Source organism: Lutjanus erythropterus, chromosome 18 (assembly GCF_056507025.1).
Source record: "Lutjanus erythropterus isolate fLutEry1 chromosome 18, fLutEry1.hap2, whole genome shotgun sequence".
Taxonomy (NCBI): domain Eukaryota; kingdom Metazoa; phylum Chordata; class Actinopteri; order Lutjaniformes; family Lutjanidae; genus Lutjanus; species Lutjanus erythropterus.
In genome coordinates, this window is record NC_139334.1 from 21,250,546 (window position 1) to 21,277,576 (window position 27,031).

Below are 27,031 nucleotides of genomic sequence, written 5' to 3' on the forward strand. Positions count from 1 at the left end.
TCTGCCTTTTATTAACCACTGCCATGGTGAATCTTAGTATTGGAGCTCCACTGATGGCGACTTTTTTCATTCATCGCGCACACGCTTAACTCGGAGTTAACATACTCCAAGTTGATTAAACTGACTCGGATCAGCTCTTTCTGGAACGCAGTTTAACATCTCAGGGTTTATCAACTCAGAGTTCAGGGTTAAGTTCAGAGTTTGTTTGCTTTTTGAGAAACACCCCAGCTCACTGAAACAGTAACCCTTCACTGGTATTTTTAATCATTTTAAATTCAAATGTAAATTAAATTTTATTGGCCGATTGACATATTCATCCGGCTCTAGTAACAATGTAGTAAACTAAATCACAAATGCACAACACAGTGAGACTTGAGTCCACATTAGGCTGGTTGAATTCAAAAACATTTTTTCCCTATTTTTTTGGCCATTAACCTGCATTTATGTTACGTTAGTTGTTTTGTCTATTGTATTTAAAGGACTCCTCTGAGCAAAGAAAAAGCTTGTGAATTAATAAATCTATCTGTAATCTGATTCTTAAAACATAACCTAAACAAAAAACTTTTTAAGGTTGTATTTTTAATTCAAGGTAAAAGAATATTCAATACGTAACAGCCTCTTTTACATATGACTGCACCTGTAAATGCCGGAGCAATTATCCTAAGTTCATCATGTACGATTTAGCCATGACTTACTAAAATCTAAATAAATCAGGCCAAAACTTATGAATGTTAATTTCAAAGCAAAGAAACAGCAGTTACAGGACTGCAGCACGTGACTTACTGTAGCAGCTTTCACAGGCTCTGCCAAGGCTGGGGGTCTGCCCTGAGCCTGGAGGTCCTGGGACCGCTGCACCCGCCGCTCCATTCACCAGAGCTGGCTTTACATTGTTACTCAGCTGGTTGGGGTTTGGCTTGTTACTGGAGGGGCACGGGAGCAAAGAGAGGAGGGGGGGAGAGGGTGTCAGACCAGCAGAGATAATGCAGGCCAAAGAGAATAGACAACATTCATCAGCCTTCTGCCAGAGACAGCATTATACTGATACTGTACTGAGAGGCGTCATGAATACTAATAAAGTGAAAGAAAAGGTTTGTGCTCAGACAACAGCAGCACGTCTGACTTTTAAAGAACAGAACAACTCTTTCTTCATACTTCAGTGTGTTCAGATGAAAGAAAGTTACACAAATGACCTGTGAAGAATATATTTGAACCTGATATTTCACACAAAAACTCACAATGAGGTACTCACTAGTTAGGGATGTAGACCTGTTTCAACTTGCTTTCTGCCTCGGCTGCTTTTAATCGTTTCTGAAGCGAAGAAAGAGGGTGAGGAGAAAGAATAGTGAGATTAGAGAGGTTAGTTCCATTGTAAAAAAAACAAAAAAACAAAACAGTATTTAAGGTTGAATATTTCAACTTTGACTTCAGAACCTCATACAGATTTTCTTGATTTTAAAACAGTTTAAAACAGATTTTTACATTTGAATAATGAAGTCACTGAATTGGTTTTGTTATAATTTTTAATTTGGAGCTACTCTGATGTCTGGATACAGATGTATGCCAAAACATACTGTATAGTCAAACTCTCACTGGCCAAACTGTGAAAAGGGAAATGAGAATAGAAAGAAAACAAAAAGCTCTCTCTGAAGAAACCAGACTTCTTTGGCAAAAACAACAAGAAGACAGGAGTTGCCTCAGTGTGTTAGTCAGTTTGTGTTATTGTGAGACTTTGGTATTTTACAGGGTGAGTTCAAATTTGCGGAAGTCACACAGTAACACAAACAAAATAACCGATCAAAGCAGCGATACACAAGCAACTCAAGCAGTAAAATTACTGTTTTGTTTTTTTTTTCCCCCAAAGAGTCTGGTGTCTTTGGAGAGAGCAATATTTGGCTCATATCGAGGCAGTTTCCCATCTGAAAAAGCTGTGAAGGAGAAGGAAAAGTGGTGAAAATATTCTAAATATAGCGTACACTTAAACTGACATTGATTTTTTTAAGTGGCTAAAATACATTTTGCTGCTGATCCTGTACACAGCTGCTTTGTTTCCTGCACCCGTAGTCCTGACCTCGATCTTCTGTAAAGTCATACACTGACCATAAATACGTATTTCATACAAACCCACTTCAAATCATCCAAACTATCCCTTTAAGGGCGAATTTGTCAACCTTGAGGTCAGAACCCCAAACAGATTTTTAAATAAAAAACAGATTAATGATTATTTTTGTTATAACCTTCAGTTTAAAGCCACTCTGATGACCGAATACAGATGTTTGCCAACACATACACTCAAATGGTTACTGGCCAGATTGTGAAAAAAGAATCATTCAGGAGATCATTCAGGTCTGACATTATTCATTGGCCAGAAACAAAAATAGAAATACTTAAGTCAAGGTTAAAATAATTAACTATACTCCTTTTTCTACAAGAAATTTAAAGCTACTACAAGGAGCTCTCATATTCTGAGGATGTCTGAGGCCCCTGTGGTCAAAAGCGATAGCATTTCCACCATAATAACCACAAAATCCTGGTTAATGTACTACTCACTGAAAATTTGTCTGAGAAAACGTAAACACAGGCTCGTTCTGAATTAGCAGAGAATCCGACCCGGTGGCACACCTCAAGAGTAACTGCATAAAAATAGTCCATATTTTCACTGATGGTCTCATTTGTTTATGTAGGTCATATGGAGGCATCAGAAAGAAACTATTTCATAACCTTGTAGTAACTTTAAATCAGATGCAAACAGTTATTGGGCTATAAAGATAGAAATTTATCATGAAATCATACCAATAAAATTACCAATAAATGACAAAATGTCCATTAAGTAAAGTAGTTTTTTCATAAATCCCTGATGTGTAATGAATGGGTTTACCTGCTGAACATATCTGTCCGTGGTCTTCCACATGTAGTAATACTCAATAATACTTGTCAGGGATTTCCAGGGCAACTGGAGAAGGAGAGAGGACACAAAATAAATCATTATTTCAGTGCAGTGGTTATTAAAGTGGTGACAGCAGACTTGTGACTGACAGGTTGGCAGGTTTCAATCTCCTGACTGACAGAGAAGCTTTCAATTTCGATACTTTCTGTGAAGCTGCTAAAAACCCTCATGTCATCTTTTTTATAGTCAAATAAAGTTTTAAAAAAGTTGATTTAGCACTCCCACATGAATATATAAATGTCTTTTGCCAACTGTGTTTTACTCATCTGTCAAAAAACATTTTTCTGCAAAGTGATTCTTTATATAAATGACCAAAACAACACAACTGGCCACACAATCTGTTCAAACAGACTGAAGTTGTGCTGTAAAGTTCCCTCCAAGAAGTTTGAAAGGAAAATGAGCTGTCAAGCGGAGGCCCCACCCATCGTGGTGGTGTGGTCCTGTTGTTTGAGAGAGAAGGCCTGGGTGGAAACCTGAGTGAGCAGCACTGACAGCAGCCGGCCACCAGGTGGTGGAGTGATGCACACAGTGAGAGATTAGCACAATGTGGAGTACAGAAGTCCACAGACGGCAGCACCATTCTTCTCAGGCTGAAAGCACAGAGGACTGCGAGAGGCTGCAGCAGAAAGGCAGCTTTCTCGTGGTTTTAGTTAGTTTCCTCAAAGATATTTCTGTGGAATGTTTCTCTGGATAAATGGTCATTGTGCTTGGCTTTAACATTGTCACTCTTTACTACGGGCTGGACGCAACCTCAGCTTACAGACTACTGTTGTGCTTGACGTTTGTTCTGTATAACATCAGCTTAATGCCTAAATGAAGTCCAAATGTCTGCTACAGAACTCTAATTCTGTGGTTTCTGCACTCAGAAGCAGTAATTATACCCACTGTAACATAAATGAGACTATGGACATCCCACATACAGGCTGATGAGCAGCAGACTGACTGCTTCATATGTTGTCTTTACATATTTCCAATATACAATTCAGTTAAACTGAAATGTCTTTTTTAACTCCCAAGCACACAGATATATGATGATATTAAACAGAGCCATGACACACAACTCTCCACAATTAAAGGAACGGTTTGACATTATGGAAAACATGCTCACTTTATTGCTGAGATCAATACCACTCTTATGAGTTTTGTCTTTCCATGATTAAGTTTTCTAAAGATGTATACAGATGTACTGCACTTATTTTGACAGATATTGTGATTACAATATGATTCACGATTAGTGGGAACAGACATTTTTGTGGTTAAATGTTTTACTGAAAAAGAACAATCAAAATCATGACGATGTGACATTTGTTAGGTTCAGCACCAAATAAACATGTTTTCTTACATCCAGAGAACAACAGTTCTCGGCACTACATGACTTCATTATAATGCTGTTAGTCACACATATTTCCTCGTCAAAAAGTTGCAGCTTTGACGATTTGATTATTGCACTTGGCCATACTGCAATTTCCACAATATTGTGAATAATTGTGCAGCCCTGTTTCATATGATTTAACTAAAATGTCTGTTGTAGTCAAAAACTGCCAAAACAGAAGAGGTAAGAAATTGCACTTGAAGGTGAAATATGCAAGACCCTAGTTTTCAAAAATAAGTGCTGCAGAGCAAGCAAGCACAAGCCCTACACTGTAAGTTGATCGGCTGTTTATAACTGTCAGTGTCTCACAGTGAAAAGTAAAGCTTGTTATTCTCGAAAACAAAAGCCCACTGCTCCGAAAACACACCCTCTGGTGTTTGAGTTCAGTGACTGCCTGTCTCATTGATTTCTTACGACTCATAAACAGACAATCATTCGGCAGTAATTTGGACTCTTGGACACTTGGTCATACCGACTGTAGCACTCTTGCTAGCATTTGACCTCAGCATGTTTCCTTAATCTCTGCTGACATATCAGTCATTTTATGATGTAGTGCATTAAATATTTTAATTATGTTATATTATATTATATAATTTAATACAATTGAAACTTTGCTACTACTACTGGCTTTGTTTTGGTGTTGGATATAATTTGTAACATCTTATTTTAAAATATTGATGAGATTAGTGATAATGAGTTACTTGCTACAGCTGCATTTAAAGTATTGATGAAATTGTGAAAACATAAAAGTTGTGTGCATAGGGAGTGCAGCTGATTGGAGTAAGAGAGAGAGAGCTGCAGAGATGTAAGTGGAGCTCAGGAAAAGGTTAGCAGTAAAGTTGTCAGTTTAGCAGAAAATTAAAGTTTTAAGCCTTGTGCCACACAGAAACGGCTGTTTCTCAATTAAGCTGTTGTGGTGACCCTCTCTTTCCTCTGTCCAAAATTCTGTCATTGCTGACAGTTTCTAATTGATTTGACCAGCTGACTTCGCTACAAGCTGATTGGCTATAGAAGCAGGTGACGTGCGTTACGTTCTAAAACCAGTCACCGGCGACTTGGTAAGCAGAGTTGTTGTAGTTTTACAGGAGGTTATGTGCTGGACTGTTACTTGTGTCTCTCAAACACTTCCTGGACTCTTCTAGTTCAACACTGTGGAGTCAACCAGAAGAGCTTGTGGGCATATTTATTTTACCTTTAAATGGACAGTTTATCCTAAAATAAAAAACACATACTTTTCCCTCTTACCCGTAGTGCTCTTCAACCATCTAGATTTTTTTGGCGCGAGTTGCTGAGTTTTGGAAATATCGGCCACAGAGATGTCTGCCTTCTCTTGAAGATAATGGGACCAAATGGCACGGTGCTTATGGTGCTAAAAGCACCAAAAAATATATTTAAAACTCAACAGCAACGTCTATTTTCAGAAATCATGACCCTGTTATTCAAGATAATTCACAGACCTTGCTGTGAACAGGAGCTATTTTCATTCTAGTAGAAATAAAGCAGTGCTGGTAGATTCTAATGTAGTTTCTACTATAGAAAGAAAATACTTCCTACATGGTTCCAGGGAATGGTCCCTACCTTTAAGAAAGAGCTTGAACCCACTTGAGGTTTCTGCCTGTTAAAAGGATGATTGTCCTCACCACAGTTGCCTGAGTGCTTGTTCTTGGTGGGAACTATTGGGTTTAAAAAAAACAAAACAAAGGGTACAGTCTAGACTTGCTCTACATGAAGTACCTGCCCATAACTTTGTTATGATTTGGCGCTATACCTAATTGAATTGAACTGCTCACAACAAGGTCTGTGGATTATGTTGAATAACCTGGTCATGATCTCTGGAAAGAGACACTTTCTTTTTCAGATAGTTTTCCAGATGTATTCTTGGCACTTTGAGCACGACAAATTGAGTGCAATTTAGTCCCATTATATTTGAGAGAAGGCAGACATCTCTAAGGACGACATCTCCAAAACTCAGCAATTCAGGCCAAAAGAATCTAAATGGATAAATACCACTAAAGAGTAAGATGAAAAATACACATTTTAGAACTGAATTTTCTGAACTGTCCTTTTTAGAGGACTACCCTGTCTCCAGTCTTTCTAATAAGCCTGCTATCCCCTGGCTGCAGTTTCATATTTTACTAAGAGATAAGCGAGTGGTCCTGATCTTCTCATCTAACTTGCAGCAAGAACAGTAATAAGAATTCCTTTTATTGGTTCACTACTCACAAAATCCTGTTGGATGTCAGTGAAGTCTTTGCCGTATTTCTCTAATGCCTCCTCAAACAGGTTGGCCTCAGAGGCGCTCCACTCCTCCATCTCATCCCTGCAGAGGACGGGCCCACCCTGAGGCACCAGCGCTGCGATGGCTCGAGTCATATCATAACCCGTGGCGTGGAGGGTGTCCATAGCGTGAAACTAAAGCACAAGATAGAAATACATGTTGGTCTCATGACTTGCTATTGTTTAAATGTTGTCTGAACCATTTATGTAATGAATTCCTGCACCATTCTGCTGACTTGTTGGGAGGAGTATGACTAATTTTTATTTGTTTCGTCCACAGAGTTTATATGCAGCCCCTTGTCTGAGGCTTTGGGCTGCGTTTGAGAGTGTGTGAGTGTGTCTGTGTGTGTGTGTGTGTGCATGTGTGGTTAGCTAGAAGGCTTCTTGTCTATGTTTTATATATGAGGATAAGATCTAGGGCAGAATAGACCCGCACCAGGCTTCTGGGGCCAAGTGCTTGTTAAGGATAACCAGACACAGGCTTCAACGATCACTGACAGACACACAAACACACACATACACACATAAACAGACTTGTGCACAACAAGCGTATTCTTTCATTATCACTATCGCCTCCCTCTCTACACTTTTCACCTATGCTGATTTAACCCAAGGCCGCTTTCATGTGTATCTCACCAAGGTGATGTCTCTGGAGGCTGCAGCAGCACTCATGTGAAGGCTCGGCTGCCGGACAGAACTACTGCAGTCCAAGGCTCGGGCGAAAGTACCTACTGACCTGTAGGACACAGACATGATGCAAAAGATGAAGACATAATATATATGAAGAGACAGGAAATAAATATTGACTGGAGAAGGTTTGCTGCTGACCACAAAAGCATCTTCAAACCCATAAGGTAAAAGGCATTTTAATTTAAGCCGATCCACAGATTCTATCCTGCGAAAAAGTTAAGGTGACATAGATGTACGGTGCTCTTTCTGTGAATTACATTATGAAACTTGCTTGAGTGTGAGAGGCTGAAAGGATTTTTTTTTTTTTTTTATTTAAAGAAAAAAAGAAAGAAGAATAAACAAATATTCAAGTAAATGCTAGCAGCACATACAAATCAGACAAGTATGGACAAATATGAACATATTCATTCAAACCTTTTTTTGGCTGTTTAATAAAGTGAATTATTTAAGTAGAGAAGTCAGTTCTTGGAGAAAAGATGAGATCTCACTCAGTGATTTAGAAAATTGCTGTTTGTGAATGAAAAACTTTGTACATTGAATACTGGGTCCTGACAAATTTCATGTGTTCTATGTAAAATTTTACACCATATTTGACATCTGAGAAGAAACAGCGTTTTTTTTTTTTTTTTTTTTGATAATTATGTAAATAAACGGCTTTAATCTGCAACTGTCAAAATTTACGTTGTATTCTGACGACAATGTTGCCAAATAATTGCCAGAAGATTGTAGCCAGGTCCTGCAGCTCAAATAAATCAAGTACTACAGTGCAGAGAGCTGAATGACCTTCTACTGTCAAACATCTTCACCCAAAGAAAAAGTAAACTAAACAATGCTGCCTCTATTCGTATCATTTTCCCTAAAAATATATAATAAATAATGAAGAAATATTTTTTTTAGCTTCTTTTCAAATAAGAACCAAAAATGAGATGGAAAAAAGTTAAAAAACTCAATTTTCCTTTTCTTTTTTTTCCATACTTACCCAGACACTGAAATTAAATTCCTTACCATGCAGAAACCGTAAGAATAATGACACTCACTGTCATTTGCATTATCACAGTAACAAACCTTTTTTTAACACTTCTGGGCTTCCCCTGGTAACCCCCGTGTTTACCATCACGATGCTATGAACTGTGGGAATTCCCTAAGGAAAATACTGCAGAAATCTGCACTTATGGAAAGTGTAGTGTAAAGGGGTCAAAATGTCTGCAAGCCTTCGCAGACTCACCAGTTATGTGCCTCAAAGTCTGAATCCATGCGTGTGGGCATTGGGATTGCGCCATAAACACATCTCTCCCTCTTGTGCTAACTTTTTCCATTTGCTCTCTTTTTGCTAAGCTAACCACCTCTTGGCTGAAGATTCATATCTGGCATGCAGATATAAGAATGGTATCAGTTTTCTCAGCTAACTCGCAGCAACAAAGCAAATAACCAACTCATCCATTCATATACAGCACATGTTTTCTTTTTTATTCTTTGTATGCTTTTGCACTTCTGTGTTGACTTACCGAGCTACTACTAAGAACTGGTCAATCTGTTTCTCCGTCAGTGAGCTGTTCGGGTCCCAGACCTTCTCCTCCAGTTTATCCAAGTCTCTGTCCTCATCCTCGCCTACACAGATCCAAATAACACAGATACAGACCCAATTAATTCTCCTATGCTCTTCAAGGTCATTATTAATCCTTATTGACCACATATGGACAACAAGCGTTTGCAAAATCCACAATTAAATCTGATTTTCTTCCTGTTATTTTCCTCACTTTAAATGACTACCTCGTGTAAAGCCTTAATGAATCCCAGAGTTGAATAGGTGGGGTCTGTCAGGCTGCCAGCCGCCTGCAACAAACCAGCCAACCTGCCTGAGCTTCTAACACATGTAACAGAATTTCATTAACATGGGTTTAATTAGAGAGCTTAGTGTCCCATGGTGCTCTAATTGCAATTTCAGAGGTTTTCCCACCTGCTAAGAATAAAATTCTGGCAAAACACTGAACGATAAATCTGGCAGAAAAATAGTCACATTTGAAAATACTTAATATCTTCACAAAATACTGGCACAAAATGTCTGAAAAATATCTTTCAGGCTGCTTGATTGAAAATAATTACAGACTTTAATATTGTGGACAAATTACAAAGTCAAAAAACTTGCTGTGCAAGGTATAATGTCTAAAATGAGATTTACAGAATTTAATATATGGGCTACAATTTCTTTGGATGTGAAATATTCAGTATGATGAGTAGTTACAGCTTCAAGTTTCTTTCAGACAGTGAGTGGTTGCCGCCTCCATTGTTTTCAATGTAAACACACCGGCAGATGTGACGCCAAGGTCGGCGGCAGCGGCTCACCGTGTGACCATAGCAACCACAGAAATCACAGAAATTATGGCACAGGAAACAATACAGGTGCTTATTTTACTGTATCCGAGTTCCCTGAATTCTGGAAGCACTTTCAGAGTTTGGCCAGAAAGGCAACAACTGCCATGTATTAACCTCCATGTCTTAACGGTATAATTTGTCATTTTTCATGTGGGGTTTTATGAGGTACTTATCCATAGTCAGGGTCTTTTCTACAGTAGATAAATGGTCGAAGCAGCTGGAGTCATTGTGTAGGAAGCTAAGTAATGTACTGCTACTACTGAGGACCAACAGCAAAACATATTTTAGCCATCTACAAAAGGTCCAACTCAACAGCATTCTAAGTGTATGCTATATATGGATTAAGTTCACCACCATTTCCACCAGAGTATTTCCATCTTGCCACAAGACAACCTTTTAAAATGGGAACATTAGAAATCGTTCCATCAGACTCCTTTAACAAAATCAGTCATTTTGCCTTGTAGAACACAGGAGTTGCTGACCTCTGTTTTGCTCCTGATGTTAGTTTGTTTGTATTGTTGTATGACTTTGTTTGTGTCATTGTGTGACTTAAATGTTTTAAAGGTTTCAGATTCACCAAAGAAACTGATCGAGGCAACGGTAGACCAACAACTTCTGCACTCTGCAAGAGAAAATTACCGATTTTGCCCAGGAGTCTGGTGGCTTTGGAGAGAGTGACAATTACCCATTGGAAAAAGCTATCTGATGGCAAGGTCAAACTGAAAATATTCAAAATATAGATTTTGTTGGAGGTTAAAATACATTTTTGCTGCAGACCCTGTCCATAGCAGTTCTCTGCATAACGTCCTACACCTGCTGCTTCTCCAAACTGGAGGCGTGTCAACCGGCATCAACTGGAGGTAATGTACTGACAAATGATAAGGACGTCATAACCTCACTGAACTATCCGTTTAATTTTGCAGAGGTTGCATTGTATAACTGCCTGTATGCAAGTGTACATGTTATCCTATTAGAGATTAATAACAGGAAGCTTTTATCATTAAGAAAAAGGAAGCTTTGTTCTCATTGCAAGATGTCAGCATGTCTATCACCAATAAAGCAGTTGTCCAGTAACTTCAAAAGTTGTCCTCTTTTTGAGGAACATAATGCACTCCATCCTTTCCCTCCTCTCTGGGTGACTGTAAAATCATCATTCATAGACAGTAACCTGTTATTTCGAGTTCTTTCATTATGTATAATCATGCTGTCGCGCTGTGACTGTCATGAGAACCTAGGTTAGCTGTTTTATTATTACTTTACTCATAAAAAAGTAAAGTTGACTGTGGCATGGGACAGAAAAGGCTGCTTAAAGTTCATGAAATGTTCCTGAGAATTAAGTAATTACAAAAACATGAAAAGTTGAATAGTTTATTATGGCTCAGGCTCCCCTATTTAAAAAAAAAAAAAAAAAAATCAGAACACAGCCGTGAAAAACACCCCTGCAGGAAAAAGTTAATGTGCTACCCTGTGAATAAGCTTCTGTGGAAAACTGTGTCAATTAAAACACCCAAGCCTTAAGTATGATGTACCTTCTTTCAGGAGGTCGGTGATATCAGCCTGGAACTTGTTCCCAACACGGATCTCCCCCTTATCAGCCAGCAGGGTCTTTTGCTGAGGGTCATAAACCAGCGAGTAGAAGAAGGCATCCTGGGAAATACAGATGGCAGGAAGGCATGAGGATGGAATGAAAGGGAACAGGAAGCGAGACGGGCAAACGCAGAGGCGAAAGAGAGGGGTGTATCTGTCTTTGCATGAGTGTGTGCGTGTACTTTCCCCTCTGCTAGTCTCTCGTCTCCTCATTACTGTATGTGAAAAGAACATTCTGGGTCAACACGTTGAATAATTCATCTGGAAACAAGAATCTCTTAACTCATAAGACTCACACACACATACACACACACACACACTCGTTCACTCTCTCTTAGATAATCCTGAAATGTAAACCACATAATCACAGTTTAGAATAGCCTATCATATCATGTGGCATGAAGAGCTGGTGTACAGACCTCTCTGTCCAGGTACGACTTCAGGGCCTCTGTCTCGTTCAGCAGTGTCACACAACACTTTCCCCTGGAGTCCAGCAAATGATGGAAGGAAAGGAAGGGCATGGAGGAGGGAGGAAAGAGTGAATAGTTAACATAAGAAACACCAAATTATGAACGGTACTTATTCATCATCAGTGTATCGCCTACAGTGGATGGCGCTCGGCACACCCATAGTTTGGAGAGGCAGACAGGAAAACCAGCTTGGAAGCTACTGTAAATGATGTACTACTGTGGACAGGTTCAGCAGCAAAATGTGCATCTCAGAATATTTTCACTCCTTTGCTTTGCCGTCAGACAGCTGTTCCTGACAGGAAACTCCCGATACATAAGTAAAACATCAACCACACTCCATTGGGAAAATCAGCGATAATCCTTTGAAACAACAAAGTCACACAATAACACAAACAAACAGACAGAGACAGTGGTGGACTTGCAATTCCTGTATTATGCCAATGGAGTCAGATGGCTTTGGAGAGGGAGATATCTGGCTCATATAAAGGAGGTTTCTCATTGCGAAAGGCTGTCTGACAGCAAGGTAAAGCGCTGAAAATATTCTCAATATCTTAGACTAACGCTACATAAAAACTTAAGTATGAAGTTTTTTGATTAACTCAGAGCTATGGAATATTTAATCAGCTATTTTTGCTCAGTACATCTTCATTTTCTTACCCTCTGGTGTGCATAAACTACAGGCCTTATTAACTTCCTCTTATAATTCAAAAAGGTGAAATTATCGGTTTTCTTATAGGTAATGGCCATGAGAAGCAGGTAATTATCGCTTATTGATGCTGGCTGAAAAAAATCCATGTTGTGCATCCTGAATATTTTTAGATTTGCTTGCACACTTATTAAAAAGAAGTCTGTGTGACAAGCTGCGTTTAGCTGCATCACTGTACAAAGAGCAATGCAACAGCATGACAGGCTGTAAACTTTCCAAACAGAGCGACATCACCACAAACCACAAAACTGACTGTGATGGAAGCAGAAAAGAGTGATAGAAACTGAGACCATGTGTCATACTGTCAACCACTGCAGCACATCACCTGTGCTGCATGACGTGGTGTTTCTGAGTCTTACTGGTAAAACATGCTCACGTAGGCTGATACAGGAGTTTAGTTTGGCGATGAACTAAAAAGAAAGGAAGGACTTGTCAAATCTTTGTACTGATCAGTTAAATCCGATTAGACTGGACAACTCTTTTGATGAGTAACTCATACAACAAGGGCTGCAACTAACAACTAATTTTATTATTTTTTTCCATTACTCAACAGTTGTTTGTTTTAAAATGTCACAAAATGTCAACCAAGATGCCATCCTCAAATAACCCAAAGATATTCAGTAAACCGAGGCTGAAATTAGAGAATTTAGACTTTTGTTTATTAAAAAAAACACTCATGCCGATAATCAAAATAGTTGGTTATTAGTTTAAAAATGGATTAATAATTGATTAACTGTTCCACCTCTACATACAACCCCAGTTTTAATATTCTGAACTATTCCTTCAATGTCCAGGAGATGACACGTTACATAAGTGCCAGATGAAGGCTGGTCCAAGCTTTCCTCTGCAGTAGAAACTGTCTGAGAGGATACTCTGATGTAGGATGCATTTCAGAATCAGCAGCGATGATATTGATGAGTTTCCAGCTGGCATGGCGTGTTATTTGATGAATCATCGTCCGGTGCGTTGACACTGACAGCACTCATCTCTGTCCCTTAACTGTTACCATCTGAATTCAAATTATTTACCAGCTAATTAGTGATACCTATCTAGCCTGAAGCAAATACAACTTGGCAGGGTGCTAAACTCAAACACCTCGTGTAACCTTGCTGCACGTTGGTGTTAAGTTAGAAATCCTAATCAAGTTTGAATCCTCGATAAACAAATGGCTCATCAGAGTATTTTTATTCAAGCAGATGTCAGTTTGCTCTTCCTGCCTCTCCTCAGAAATGTCAAGTAATAATGTGCTAATGATTAGGTGGGTTTGCCAGGAGCTTACCGGCGAGCAAAGGCAGTTCTATATGTAGAAACAGCTTTCTGTTGACATTTAATGCTCAACCTGCACACGACATACGGGTGAATTATTTTGGGTTTGTTTGACTCGTTCAGCCCTCGTAAGCTTGTGTTCTGCAGATAACATGAAGGAAGGAATCAATAAATGATCACATCATCCTCCACCTCCAAACTGCTGTTTTTAAGACCACATACCTGGTAGACATTTGGTTTACATACTTTCTAGGTATAAATTAGGATAAAACAAACCATCTTAATTCTTAATTGAGCTGCGATGATCAGTCAATAAATCGCCAACTATTTTGATAATAAATTAATTGTTTCACAAGAATGTTAAATATTAGATCGGTTACAAGTTATTCATTCATTCATTCATTTTCTGTAACCGCTTATTTCGTAAGGGTCGCGGGCTGCTGGAGCCTATCCCAGCTGACATTGGGCGAGAGGTGGGGTACACCCTGGACAAATCGCCAGTTCATCGCAGGGCTGACACAGACAGACAACCACCCACACTCACATTCACACCTACGGGCAATTTAGAGTCACCAATTAACCCAGCATGCATGTCTTTGGACTGTGGGAGGAAGCCGGAGAACCCGGAGAGAACCCACGCAGACACGGTGACAACATGCAAACTCCACACAGAAAGGCCCTGCCCCAGCCAAGGAGCTGGAGGATCGAACTCAGGACCTTCTTGCTGTGAGGCGGCAGTGCTAACCACTGCACCATCGTGCCGCCCCGGTTACAAGTTATCAAATGTGAAAATATGCTGCTTTTATAATCTTAGACTGTATTAAGTTGAATATCTGGGGGTTGGTTGGATAAAAGACATTTGAAGATCCCACTGTGTGCTCTAGCACATTGTGATATTGTGCTTGTCTGTTGTTTTTGATTTATCAAGAAAATAATGAGTTGCAACCCTAATCCTTAACACCTTCATGAAATCACATCCTATTTTTGATATTTATTGTCTGTTTTTGTGGCAAAATCTGCCTTTCCCAAACAAAGTACAAGGGATTCACAGGAAACGGTGCAGTGTGTTTTCCAACACAATTTTATCTCTATTCATATCAGCTCAACTGTTTACTGTCCACTCCCTTCACCTCTGCATCAGAGTTGCACTGACTTATAGCTCACATAAACCAGGCATTTCCTAAGGACAAGGCTTCACATTAAAAGTGATCAACCGGCAAAACATGCGGTGGCTTTTATTGTGAAGCAGCCACAGGACAGTCAAAGTATACACCTCAGTTAGCTCTGCCTTTTCCTAGGTCCCAGTCGCCCACTCTGGGTTGGCATCCCGACAGGAAAATGTGGTTTCTCAGTTGAAAAAGCAATTGATCCAATGATCGCTGAGGGAGGGCAAACAATTAGCCAATCAGTGCCACAGGCATGACTAACGCCGTTGTCATGCTGTTGCCAAGCTCTGCACCAGAACCAAGGAGGAGTAATAACAACAGCGATTGCTATAGATGAAGAAGATGACTCTATCGAGGCTGTTCTCTTCTTCTCTTTGCTCGACTCTTGAAACCCCGGAAAAACCAGTATGTTGGCTACACATCAGTGTGGACTTAAAATGGTGTTAGATTCAGGTGGATACGTTGGTCTCTTGTGACTGGTTAGGGAAAACTGACCCCCCTTCCCATGGAAAGTAGTTAGAGCGGAGACAATGTCTGGCTGAAGACGGAAACAGTGTAAAGAGTTGACAAAGACAAGCACTTATGGCAATCATTCCTCAAAAATGTGTCTACTAAACAAGACAACAGCCATTTTCAGCTGTAGCCCACTATACTGCATCTTGGTGTTATGTGGAAAACTACTCGCAGTGTGATTTTGAGTTAGATTGGTTGCACAAAGAACAAATAAAACATTTGTTCTTTGGTTGGATTTCTGACAAAGGAGCTGCTCAAAGAATGTTTGTTGTAGTATTAAACCCTACTCGCCGTTACTACGGTAACCACAGGTGTCACGCCAAATGATCCAGGACTGAAATCTTGAGGATTACAACTTTGAATTTCATTTCATTTTTGTGACTTTTTTGTGACAAGTGAAAAGAATTCTGACAATGAGCAAAATAATTACACTTATTTTCATTCTCTGGTGCAGTTTTCTGATTTTGACTTGTTTTGGGTTTATTTAACAATAAATTCCAGGGGGATGTTTTTCTTGTTTTGAAAAAGTTGGGATTTTTAAACTTAATAGAAGCCGAAAAGAATTGTATGGAATTTGTTATCAAAATAGCACACTGTGTGAACAGATAACTTAGCAATATAAAAACACGGTGGTTTGCTGCAGTGTACCTGATGTGCGTGGCAGGTAAAGACTCCAGTTGGCGGGACAGGAAAAGCTCTCTGTGTCTGAGCTGGTGTTTCTGTTTCTCGGGGAGGTCCGCCATCTCTGGATTCTCCATCTCCTCCTCCAGCTCCCCTGGGTGGTAAAAGGGGTAAAAGGTCAAACATACACACATCAGATGAGGTAGAACAATGATGTCCGAGGGGAAAACGAAGGGGAGAAATGCAAATTTATCGGCTGCAGCCACAAACAGTCTCAGGTGCACAACAAGCTGATATAAAGCACACGGACGCACACTTGATGAGCCGGAACAATGAAGTCCCCAGAGAGAAGCATGCTCCTGTACACATACTCTATTTTACATAACATCTTACTGATTATGACTAAACCTGCAATATGGATCAAATATCAGGCAAAGGTTTTCTTCTCCAATTCTGTATTTCTACCGTTATTACAAAAGCGACACCATGAATATCTCAGTGCTTCTCCCTCCTCTTTGTCCGCTCAGGATTCTCCATCATTTTAATGCCCTCCAAATGTGTTTTCAATATACTATTATTTGGGTAATCTTCTGTAGTTCAAGCGTGGAAACTACTCAAAGACCCTGAAAGGGATGTTAAAAACACCAATAAAGAGTCTGCCCTTCTATGTAATCCGTATTAAACAGCAAAAAGACGTATTGAAGGCAATTCTGCAGCTTTCACTGAGAAAAGTCATGACCTCAGTATTTTTATTGGGAAATTGAATACAGGTTATTTTTTTTCCAGAATTTTAAGTCAAATATATTTTTTTTCAAAATGTGGATACCAATATCAGTTTTTTTTCCACTTTAAATTTGCAGAAATACTTAAAAGAATAAATAAAACAACTTGACATTTTTATCCCACCATAATTTATTCCTAGTGGAGGAAAGAAAACCCACAGAAATCAGCTTTAATACTCTTTATCCTGTGAGCTACCTTGGGGCAAATTAGAACAAATTAAAAATGGAAAGAATTACAGAATAAAAAGACATTTTAGTTCTCTTCAAAATAATCTGAATGTGGAGGGCTGCTTGGATTTTTATAGCTTTAAAACCCTGGGACTGACAGCGGGTGACTAGAAAGGTCTGGAAAGTTTTGGACTGAAAGAAAGGTCTTTACTTTCTTCAAAAAGTTCATTTTCAGGTGAGGACTAGTTTAGGATTGAAAGACTGGTTCAATTACACACTTAAAAAAAAGTTAAATGAATGCAGGTAGCTTCAGTTTTATTTCCTCAGGTTTGGATATCAATTTCTGTCATCTTCTAAATACAAAGAAGGTGAAAGGATTTGTGCAGCTTAAGGTACTGAAGAAAAAAAAAAAATCTTTAAAAGCCTCTCCAGAAACAATGTCCTGGTTATTCTCGGCAATCCACACACCTTACTGTCACAGACCTTATCCTACTTTCTACCTGTTCTGAATATGGATTATCCAAAGTAACAGGGTCACAAATTCTGGAAAGAAAGATGTCCCTGCTAAATTTCTTAATGTAGTTATTCCTAATTACAGCACAAAAAAAAAAAACTATAATGACACACACGTAGCACTGATGGATAAAGTTAAGTTAGTTACTCATAAGAAAGAGATTTAATAGTGTTGGAGGGCTTGAGAGAGCCTGTATGTATCAAGCTCTAGAGACTCTGGACTAGGACTGCAACTAGCGACTAAAAATGGTAAATAATATCAATTAGTGTTTCTAAAGGCCCAAGATGACATCCTAAAATGTCTTTTTTTGCCCACAACTCCTCACAGAGGAGTAAAGAAACCAGAAAATATTCACATTTAAGAAGCTGGAATTACGAAACTGACATTTTTTCCTTTAAAAATTACTTGATTAAATTAAATAATCATCAATTACTGTGATTTAGATTTTTTTTTTTTTAAAGGTGACAACCAATTGTTGCAGCTCTACTCTGGATCTTACTTTCACCATCCTGACCTGTCAAACACATTTTGTCTATGACTTGTCACTTTCAACTGTCTTCAAGTCTATTTCTTGTTTATATTGTATATATTGTTCCCATTATTCTTTATTTCTTAGATTCCCTCTTGTTTATATTGTTCCTATTTTTGTATTTCCTCTTGTTCACATTGCTTGTTCACTTATTTATTATGTACTGTTTTTGATTGATGTTTTTTATCTCTTTTGCTATCCAATTTGCTGCACTGTAAATTTTCCCCGTTGTGGGACTAATAAAGGATTATCTTATCTTGTCAAAGCTCTTCCAGAGCCACAGAATAACATTATATAATTGTACTGTAACAGAAGTAAACTGAACTTTGGGTGCAAAACCGTCTCCTTTTGGTTTTGTGTTGTTGTACAGGATTGTGTCTCAGAGCGCTGTGACATGGATTCTTCAAGATTTTTCTTTTATTCTAGGTGTAACCTTGCACATGCTGATATTCTGGACTAAAATAAAATTATTGGACAATCCCTGTGCCACACATACAAACCGATTAGGTCAAGGAAAAGCAAGAATTGAAGGTGAAAAACAGACCTTGAGAAATAGCCCAAGAATGAATGGACAGAGCGACTGTTGAAGGGCGGCTATCAGCCCATTTGAGTGGGTCATGTGTCTGAGTCACTCTGTAAGAATAGATTTAGCTGCTGCTGGAAGGCAACATCTCCATCCATCGCACATTCCCGTCCTCATATGTGGACGAGGCGGAGCAGGGAGGAAATGAAAGGTGGGAGAGACCAGAGGGAGAAGAGGAAAAGAGGAGATAAGAGAAGGTGAGATGGACAGGAAAACAGATCAACAGAGAGACAGATAAAATAGACGAGAAGAGCGCGGAGGGAGACAATGTGACAAAAGTGATAAAGAGCAAGGGAGCATGAGATGAAGAAAGAGAGACATAAGGATGGAGAGGAGGAGAGGAGGAAGGGGAGCAATAGAGAAATCAGCAGGGAGAGTGAGAAGAGGAGAGACAAAGACATGCGGAGGGAGAGCCGGAGAGAGTGGTAGAGAAACGATGGAGGCTGGTGAGGAGCAGAAGAGAGAAAGAGAGCAGTCAGTACGTGCTCCAATTCATTTGGAGTTTCATTAGAGGAAGCGAGACAGAAAGAGGGAGACGGGGAGCAGAACAAAAGCAATCAAGGGATTTTCAGGAGAAGAGATGTGTGGCCAAAATCAATAAGTACTCCTTCACTCCCTCACTCTGCCCAGCACTCAGCAGCACCCAGCAGACACGCCATCAGTGCCCAGGCAGAGCGCGCGCACACACAGCGTGAGCCTCACTCCATCTCCTGGCATGTAAAAGCAACAAAATATGGACAGAGATTATTAATAATAGAAAAAAAACCACAAGATTAAATGGGAAAGGAAATAAGGTGGGAAGTTGTAGGACGGTGAGTGTGGAGACAAAGTGTTTGTGTTAGAGATGAATCACATATACTCATGTGTGACATGACTAAAATGTGTTTGTGGGTATCTGATTCTTACATGATGAACATGTACACGTGTTTTACATTTACTTTACATTTTCTGTATTTACTGAACTGATGTTCCAGTCGTTATCCAGGCAGGCAGCTCATAATGAGCTCGAAACTGCGGGTAGTGTTTCCCCTACGAGGCGCTGCATTAGCATAAAAATCTATAATACTGCAAAACTGAATCAAATTTAAATTGCAAGAGGAGTATATTAATTATTGGCAAATACTGGCTTTTCCTGTGAAGGAGAGGTAGTCAAGATTCACTGTAAGATAAACTTTCCAGAACAGGATGTGTACATTTTTATGCACTTTTTCTGACAGCAGATCAGTTGAAGGAAAAGAAGAAAAGTTCATTATAAATGAATGACAGCAACACCTAAGTTATGCAGGAGTTGCATTCGAAGAATAATGGAATAAAGATTTTTTCAAGGTAACATAAAAAAGCAGCTTGTGTTTTTGAACAGAGCTGCACAAAGCTCGTATGAAAAACTGATGACCTGGTGGCAATCAGGCACAGTTATAGAAGAAAATAATAGAAGAAATCATAGATTTTTTTTTTTTTATTAAATGAGTTTATTGTACATATAAACTTTTGTACATTGTCTGAACATAAATGTTTCATTTGTTTGTGTCAATAAAATGTACTAACTAGAGCAAACTTTTTAAATCTTAACTTGATAGATCAGCAGCAGTCATCTAGTGTTTTCCCCCTGAGAAAACTGTTTGGCGATGGCTGTAACGTTGACAACTTTTTTGTCACACATCAGCAACTGATTGTGACTGGCTGGACTCTTGGCTTCTCTGAAGTAGGGCAGCTGAATCTATCGATCATCTTTACAATTCACTGATGGGGTGACTGACATGACACTGACATGAACATGAAGGTAACAATCATACAGAGTCCAATTACATGTGTATCATTATGTATATTCTCTGCATTTAACTCATCCTAGTCCTACGACCCAGTGGGCAGCGTGGGGACCAACTCCAGTTCTAAGCCAGCATCTTGGTCAGAGGTACTGACAGGAGAACTGACCAACTATACATGATGGCTGGGAAATCAGGGCACTCTGAGGAAACCCACACAGGCACAGGGAGAGCATGCAAACTCTTTATAACTGTTTATGATTGTTGCAAATAAGTGCTGTTTGGTTAATTACATCATCTCTTAATACAAATCTGACATTGTTTTGGGAACCGTTATCCTAATTCTGGATTATAAATTACAAGACTGACCAAATGACACTTAATGTCAACAGTCATAAATATTCATTAAGACTCCTATATTCATGACAAGTATCACGTCATGGTTATGACAGTGCCATGACAGTCTTATGCACCCCTAAATGGATTAATCATTTACTCTATAAAATTATAATAATAAACATTTTCATCACAAAAAAAAGGCAATTGATTAAGCTGATTATTTTAATTGTTGTTGGTTATTTTTCTGCCAGTCAACTGATTAATCATTTCAGCTGAGCTCAGAAGAGTTTATTTTCATTCATTCATGAACATATGATGTAATCAATTGATCAGTCACATCATTTTTTACAACTTTATTAGAACAAGGAGGTGAATGCTACAGGTTTTTGTCTTCAATTTTTGGAGGCTGAAAATTCAAATACTGTTATTTTTTTGTCTACTCTTTCTCTACAAATATACTACATCTATTGTATATCTGTCTGTTCTGGATGAGGAACCTCTTTCTGACATTTTTCCTGCTCGTATTTTCTTGATAAAGTATGAGTGTGTGTGTGTGTGTGTGTGTGTGTGTGTGTGTGTGTGTGTGTGTGTGTGTGTGTGTGTGTCCTTTTAAAGAAAGAGTGTAGCGTCTGCTTCTTTGTAGATTTTAAAGCCCTTTAAGGCAAAAATGTGATCTGTGTTTTTTGGTTATATAAATAAAACTGACATGACTTCTGAGCTGAGTCTCAGTGCGTGGGTGTGAGTGCTTGAATGTGTGTTACTCTGCTCCTGTATGCACATATCCATGAATTTACACACACGCACTAGCAGGATTATGTAGTGGTACATCAGTTGGCTGGCCCTTCCAACTGGCCCCTGGCTGCGCGTCCTCGAGTAGCAACTCAACTCCCCAACCTCAGTCCTTCTCCTCTCCTCCTCGGAGCCAATCTCCTGGCAGTGCACCCACACCATACTCTCTACAAATTGCCTCTCCATCTCACCTGTCCCAGCCAATTATCAATTATTGATGAATGGGTCGCCTTACTGGGCCGAGAGACGGTGAGGGGAGGGAAAGGAGAGGAAAGAGCAGGCCTGAGGGTGAGAGGAGGAGGTGAGGAGAGCACAGCAGACCGTTATTACCTTAACAAACTGACTACACCTCTATGATACAGTGTGTGGTGGAGGGACTAGAGACAGAGGAAGCTACAGACTAATGTTTCAGCTAAAAATAAATAAATAAATAAAAAATCATTGCTTAGAAAGAAAATAACTTGTTTACTCAAAATTCTTCATAAAGCGGTGAGATCTGTCAATATATAATCAATACTATGATTTGAGAAGAAATCATCTGTGAGTATGATTGTGGTAATATTTTGATGAAAGTTAAAATACTGTCTTAATTTGAAATTAATTTTCTGACTGTCCCACCTTTACTAATTCTTTCTTCTTGGTAACTACATCACCCACTGCTATGAAAAATAAGATGCAAATGCAAATACCAAAACCACAAAGTCAATATAGACATAACAGGTTTGTCAGTAATGCTCAGCTCATATTAAATCAGATGATTCAGATGTGTCTTCCGAATCTGCAGACAAGGGCACGCCAGACAACACATTTGCCCAGTCAAGGTCATGTATTTAAAAAAGTATTTCAATTTTGAAGTCAGTCCACTTTACACAAGTGCATTGTGGACTTTTTTTTCACTCACAACACATTCAAAACAAGAGTAAGAACAAGAGCATAGTCAGTAGAAAAAAAATAGTACAACTAGACAATGCAGAGCTGTAGTGCTGGTTATATTATGTTTACAACAGTACTTCAAGACAAGAATCTGGCAACATTTAATCCCTTGAGGTGTAGCTCTATAATGAATATATGTGAACAGTAGAGAGAAACAGTAAGTAAAGTGTCTGTTCTCAAGTAAAGCTGGAATTTTAAACATTTATATAAGTTAGGTTAAGTTTTTGAAGCACTTGAATAAGCGCAGAGCAGAGTAAATGTTCCGTATATAGCATATCACTAAAAAATAAAATACATCAGGTCTGCATATGCCCTGGCCCTGACAAGAATGGATTAAGAAGCACTTCTCACCTTATCAAAGTATCTAAACAGAAGGTGTGTTACATTAGTTAACTGTAACTGCCCACATGAACAAATGCTAGACTAACTTCATCATACTGATGACATTAAGCAGCAGTCAGTCCACATGAGTGCTCAGTCTTTTTGTCTCTCTGCAGAGACTCCGAGTCTGCACCACAATTTTCTCATCAATTTAGGAAACAACTGGAAAAAGACACCCTTCACTACAAAAACTGTGCTCTGTCTGATCAGGGCCATGTGCTTTAGTAGGGCTGGGCTATATGGCCAAAAATTCATTTCCGGTATAATTTGATGCATGGGTGGTAATGGTATATATCACAGTATATCTGTTTGTCTTTAAATTTCAATCTAAATTCTTCTGCAGGGGTAAGGCACTGGTATGACCACTGCATGTCAACTATTACTGTCCTCTTAACTGTATTACTATTTATACTGTATTTTAAGCTCTCCGACAGCAGTACACCTGATATGTCCTTTCCTCATCTGGACACATACAGTAGGGCATATGATCATATTACAAAACTAAAGGTTAAATGCTAATTTAACATGCGAGAATTAAAACCCACAACAATCAAATCAATCAAACAAAATGTGCCAATAAATGTCCTCTTGCAAGTCACTGTTTATTGCAACAAACTTGAATACTGAATAGAAAAAAAATATATATTTCTCACTGGTGATATTTTCATCTGCCAGACAACTACTTGTGATACCTTTAAAAAACAGCATATGCCTGCTATGTAAACTCTGACTAAAACTTATATATAACATGTTGCTAGTGAAATGTGTCTGGCTGGTCAACTCCACATCTCCCCTTAGTAACACAGGTCGTGCATTAAAAATTTGCTGTCTCCAATCCCAAACTGAGATTACTTTGTTGACATCACAAGATATTATTATATTTTCCCTAGACATAACAAAGCTTCCTCTAGAGAAACAGACATTATACAGCTCTTTTCACAGCCTCACTAGTTCTTCTTATGACATGTTTTTGGTGTGTAAAAATCACTGGGATTCCCCTTTAAGTAAACAGAGTCAAATTTCTTCAATGTCGTGTAAACAAGAAACAAAAAGTCTGTAATTGGGGTGAGGATTTTTGCTGTGTATATACTTAACTTGCATCCTGGTTTTTAACAGGAGTTTTACAAGAGTGCCATGTGAATGACAAAGACCCAAGACAGCATCTGAATTTTAGACTGCATGTTGCTAATATCTTTAATATATGCCAGTGGTTCAACAGTGTGGTAGAGGGTTAAGCAGATATCTGATTAGCAGCCAAGTGAATTTAAACGTGGGTTTAGCAGCAGTCAAGTTGTTGCAGTGCATCTAAATGTGTTCTCCATTTTCCTGACTTAATCTAATTTCTAACCTGGTTACTGGATCACATTCAAACAAAAACATTTGAAAGCTGGCAAGTCATTAAATCAAAAGTAATTGTTTAGTTTAACAGCAGAAAGGTCAACACATCCCCTAAACTACATTCCTGCACATCATATCTAATTTCACTTTGTTTACGAACAATAAAGTGGTGCACAAAAGGTTTTTTTTTAGCATAAAGTACACCCCTTTCCCTAACACAGTGCAAGTGATTACATTTTTAATATATTAAAACAATTCAAATTAATAAGCTGCTTACTGTTTGCCAAAACAACATGAATCTCAGTGTGCTCCAAAAACAGGAACAAGAAGTGTGTCGACACGAGGCGAGGGGGTTGCCTTCACTTTGTAATCATTAGGCTACAGCTGATAAGGCCACAGTTCATAAAGCTATGCAGGCGAGGATGCAAATGAGAAATTCATCCTCTCACTGTAGGACCTAGTCGCATTATAACATATCATCACTCAAGCCAAATATAGAATAGTTCTGAATTTAAAGAAGTAACACATGGCACTACTACTGACAGGGTGAGGGACTATCCCGTGTATTAATTTACTCATAAATCTGTAAAAAAAAAAAAAAAAAAAAAAAGGGATGGCTCACTTTGGACCCATAGCAAAAGTGTATATTGTACTTAGCTCACGACCACTTTTACTTCATTCACACTGGTTCTACTTTTCTTTGCATTAGCTCACTGGAAACATTGTTGTCTATTGTTTATGGGAGCTAGGAGCCACATCTCAAAAATAGAAAAAGGTTTGAGTCATGGCAAATTCAAACGTCTGAAGGGAGGGGCCAGGGAGGTAAAATGCCAAGTCCGCCACAGAAGCTGACCACTCAGGAGGCTGCTCCACTCACAGGGGAGGGGCTAATGTCGGAGCTGGAGGCCCCATTGAGGGAGTGCTCGGGATCTCTGCAAGCAAAATATTTGATCAATGACTCACGGCAGACACACATTAAGACACACGGGCTCATACACACACACATACACTCAACTGCCATTCTCCACTGGTCCATAACGAAACTGAATTAAACGTCCCCCTTCAGCAGTTCCAGCGACGAGGCCCAGAGCTACAAACTCAAGTCCATCATGCATATATAAGAGCACATGAACACACAGAGAGAGAGAGGCACATGCAGTGAGGCTGCAGCTACAGAAACGCAGACAGGATACAGCCCACACCCATGCGGTACACATTCATTCCCGCCATGCATTTTTTACATATTGCAAATGTCTGGAAGCCCCTGTACCCAAACTGCAGCTGGCAAAGCACAACCAAATCCAAGAGGATGATATAGGAACAGCCTATACAAACATTTCTCTCACTCCGAAAACAATGTCCTGCTATGTCCATCAGTGTGCCTGTACTGTCATATGACGCTGGGATTTGTTGTGTCTTCTTGGAGGATCTAGGTTAAGTAAAATTGATGAGTTAAATATGTTTCCTTAAAATCCCCACGCAACAAGAAAAAAAACCCCACCAAAACAATTAAAACATATTTAAATATGTTTTCTTTTTCTATTTTGGCTGAGAATATTATCCCTGGGCTGGGCAATGTATTGATATAGGCTAATATCAATATCATGATATCGAGGGTAAATATCATCGTCATTTGCACATTGTTATATTGACTTTGGATATTGTCACAATGTGATGTGGCAAATTTTTTCTTTTCCTGGTTTTAAAGGCTGCATTATAGTAAAGTGATGTAATTTTCTGAACTCACCAGACTGTTTCAGCTGTTCTATCATTTGCCTTTAGCCGGTCAGTCAATATATCCACATTAAAAATACCCACATTAAAAATCTAATTATGAAAGCATCCACAATATTGTTGTAATATCAATAGAGATATTTGGTTGAAAATATTGTGATATTTGATTTTGTCAGTATCGGCCAGTCCCAATTTATTGATGGAGGGTCTGATTTACACCAATGCACCATATTCTACAAAATAATCACTATTTGAGGATTGTGTTATTTTAGGCAAAATGTCACCGCTTCTTCTTACATTTAACTTTTAAAATCATTGGCATAATGACATTATTAGAGTAACTTGTGTTAACTACCTTGCCAGCCAGCCAGCTAGGGGACCTGCTACCTGTTTGTGAGGGTGGTACATTTCCACAGTAACAGCGAGGTGCACCATGCAGAAACATCTGGCTGGGTAGTGTAGTACTTCTCCAGGACATTGCAAATAAAAGGTGTTTTTCTTAAAACAAGATTCATATCATTGGGACTTGTAGCCTCTATAGCTTCTATATACCATTGTTTCAAAGTCTCATAGCTCATGGTGGGTCTACCTTGGATGTTTATGAAATGATCGTGGCATACCCTAAAAATATTGAGATATTCTTTCTAAGCCATATCGCCCAGCCCTAGCACGTGTTCAGCAGAACAACCAAAAATCCTGCAAGAAGTTTTGTGCAAAAAGTACCACAAATGTTGCTCAAAAATAATCACAGGCTTTCTTAAAAAAGGACAGACACACACACTGACAAACTGATGCTGTGTGGTCCAATAGAACAAACAATCCTCTCCTGCCACAGATACACCCCCAGGCCTCACATACACACACAATCATACAAACACATGCACACTCATTCAAATAGGCCACTTGGTAACTCTCACACACACACAAAACACACATATATACTGTATACACTTTCACACCCCAAGCGCCAACATTAAGCCTGCCACACCCAGTCAAAGTCTAGTGGTTGGTTTTTCAAGCCTTGACTGCAGGATGGCAGAGTTTCTGTTAGTATGACAGCACTGCTGGTATGAATGGTGGCCTGAGTTAAATCAAACTGTGCTAAAAATGATCCATCTTTTCTAAATTGATAGAAGCCTGACATACTCAGACCATAACCTGTTATTTCAGTCCAGACGTGCAGTGGAGTCTGC

The 27,031-nt window shown here is 39.0% G+C and overlaps 1 protein-coding gene across 2 annotated transcripts in view; it reads right to left on the reverse strand.

Moving 5' to 3' along the window:
* mta1 (metastasis associated 1) overlaps positions 1 to 27,031 on the reverse strand; it is a 59,762-nt gene that overhangs the window by 9,232 nt on the left and 23,499 nt on the right. For both annotated transcript variants that reach the window (XM_084743315.1, XM_084743314.1), the window contains exons 4-12: positions 16,013 to 16,139; positions 11,663 to 11,726; positions 11,186 to 11,303; positions 8,789 to 8,891; positions 7,230 to 7,329; positions 6,540 to 6,728; positions 2,876 to 2,950; positions 1,250 to 1,308; positions 784 to 920 (exon numbers count right to left, since the gene is read on the reverse strand). In XM_084743315.1, coding sequence (XP_084599441.1) covers positions 784 to 920; positions 1,250 to 1,308; positions 2,876 to 2,950; positions 6,540 to 6,728; positions 7,230 to 7,329; positions 8,789 to 8,891; positions 11,186 to 11,303; positions 11,663 to 11,726; positions 16,013 to 16,139 — 972 coding nt within the window. The remainder of the gene's footprint in view (positions 1 to 783; positions 921 to 1,249; positions 1,309 to 2,875; positions 2,951 to 6,539; positions 6,729 to 7,229; positions 7,330 to 8,788; positions 8,892 to 11,185; positions 11,304 to 11,662; positions 11,727 to 16,012; positions 16,140 to 27,031) is intronic.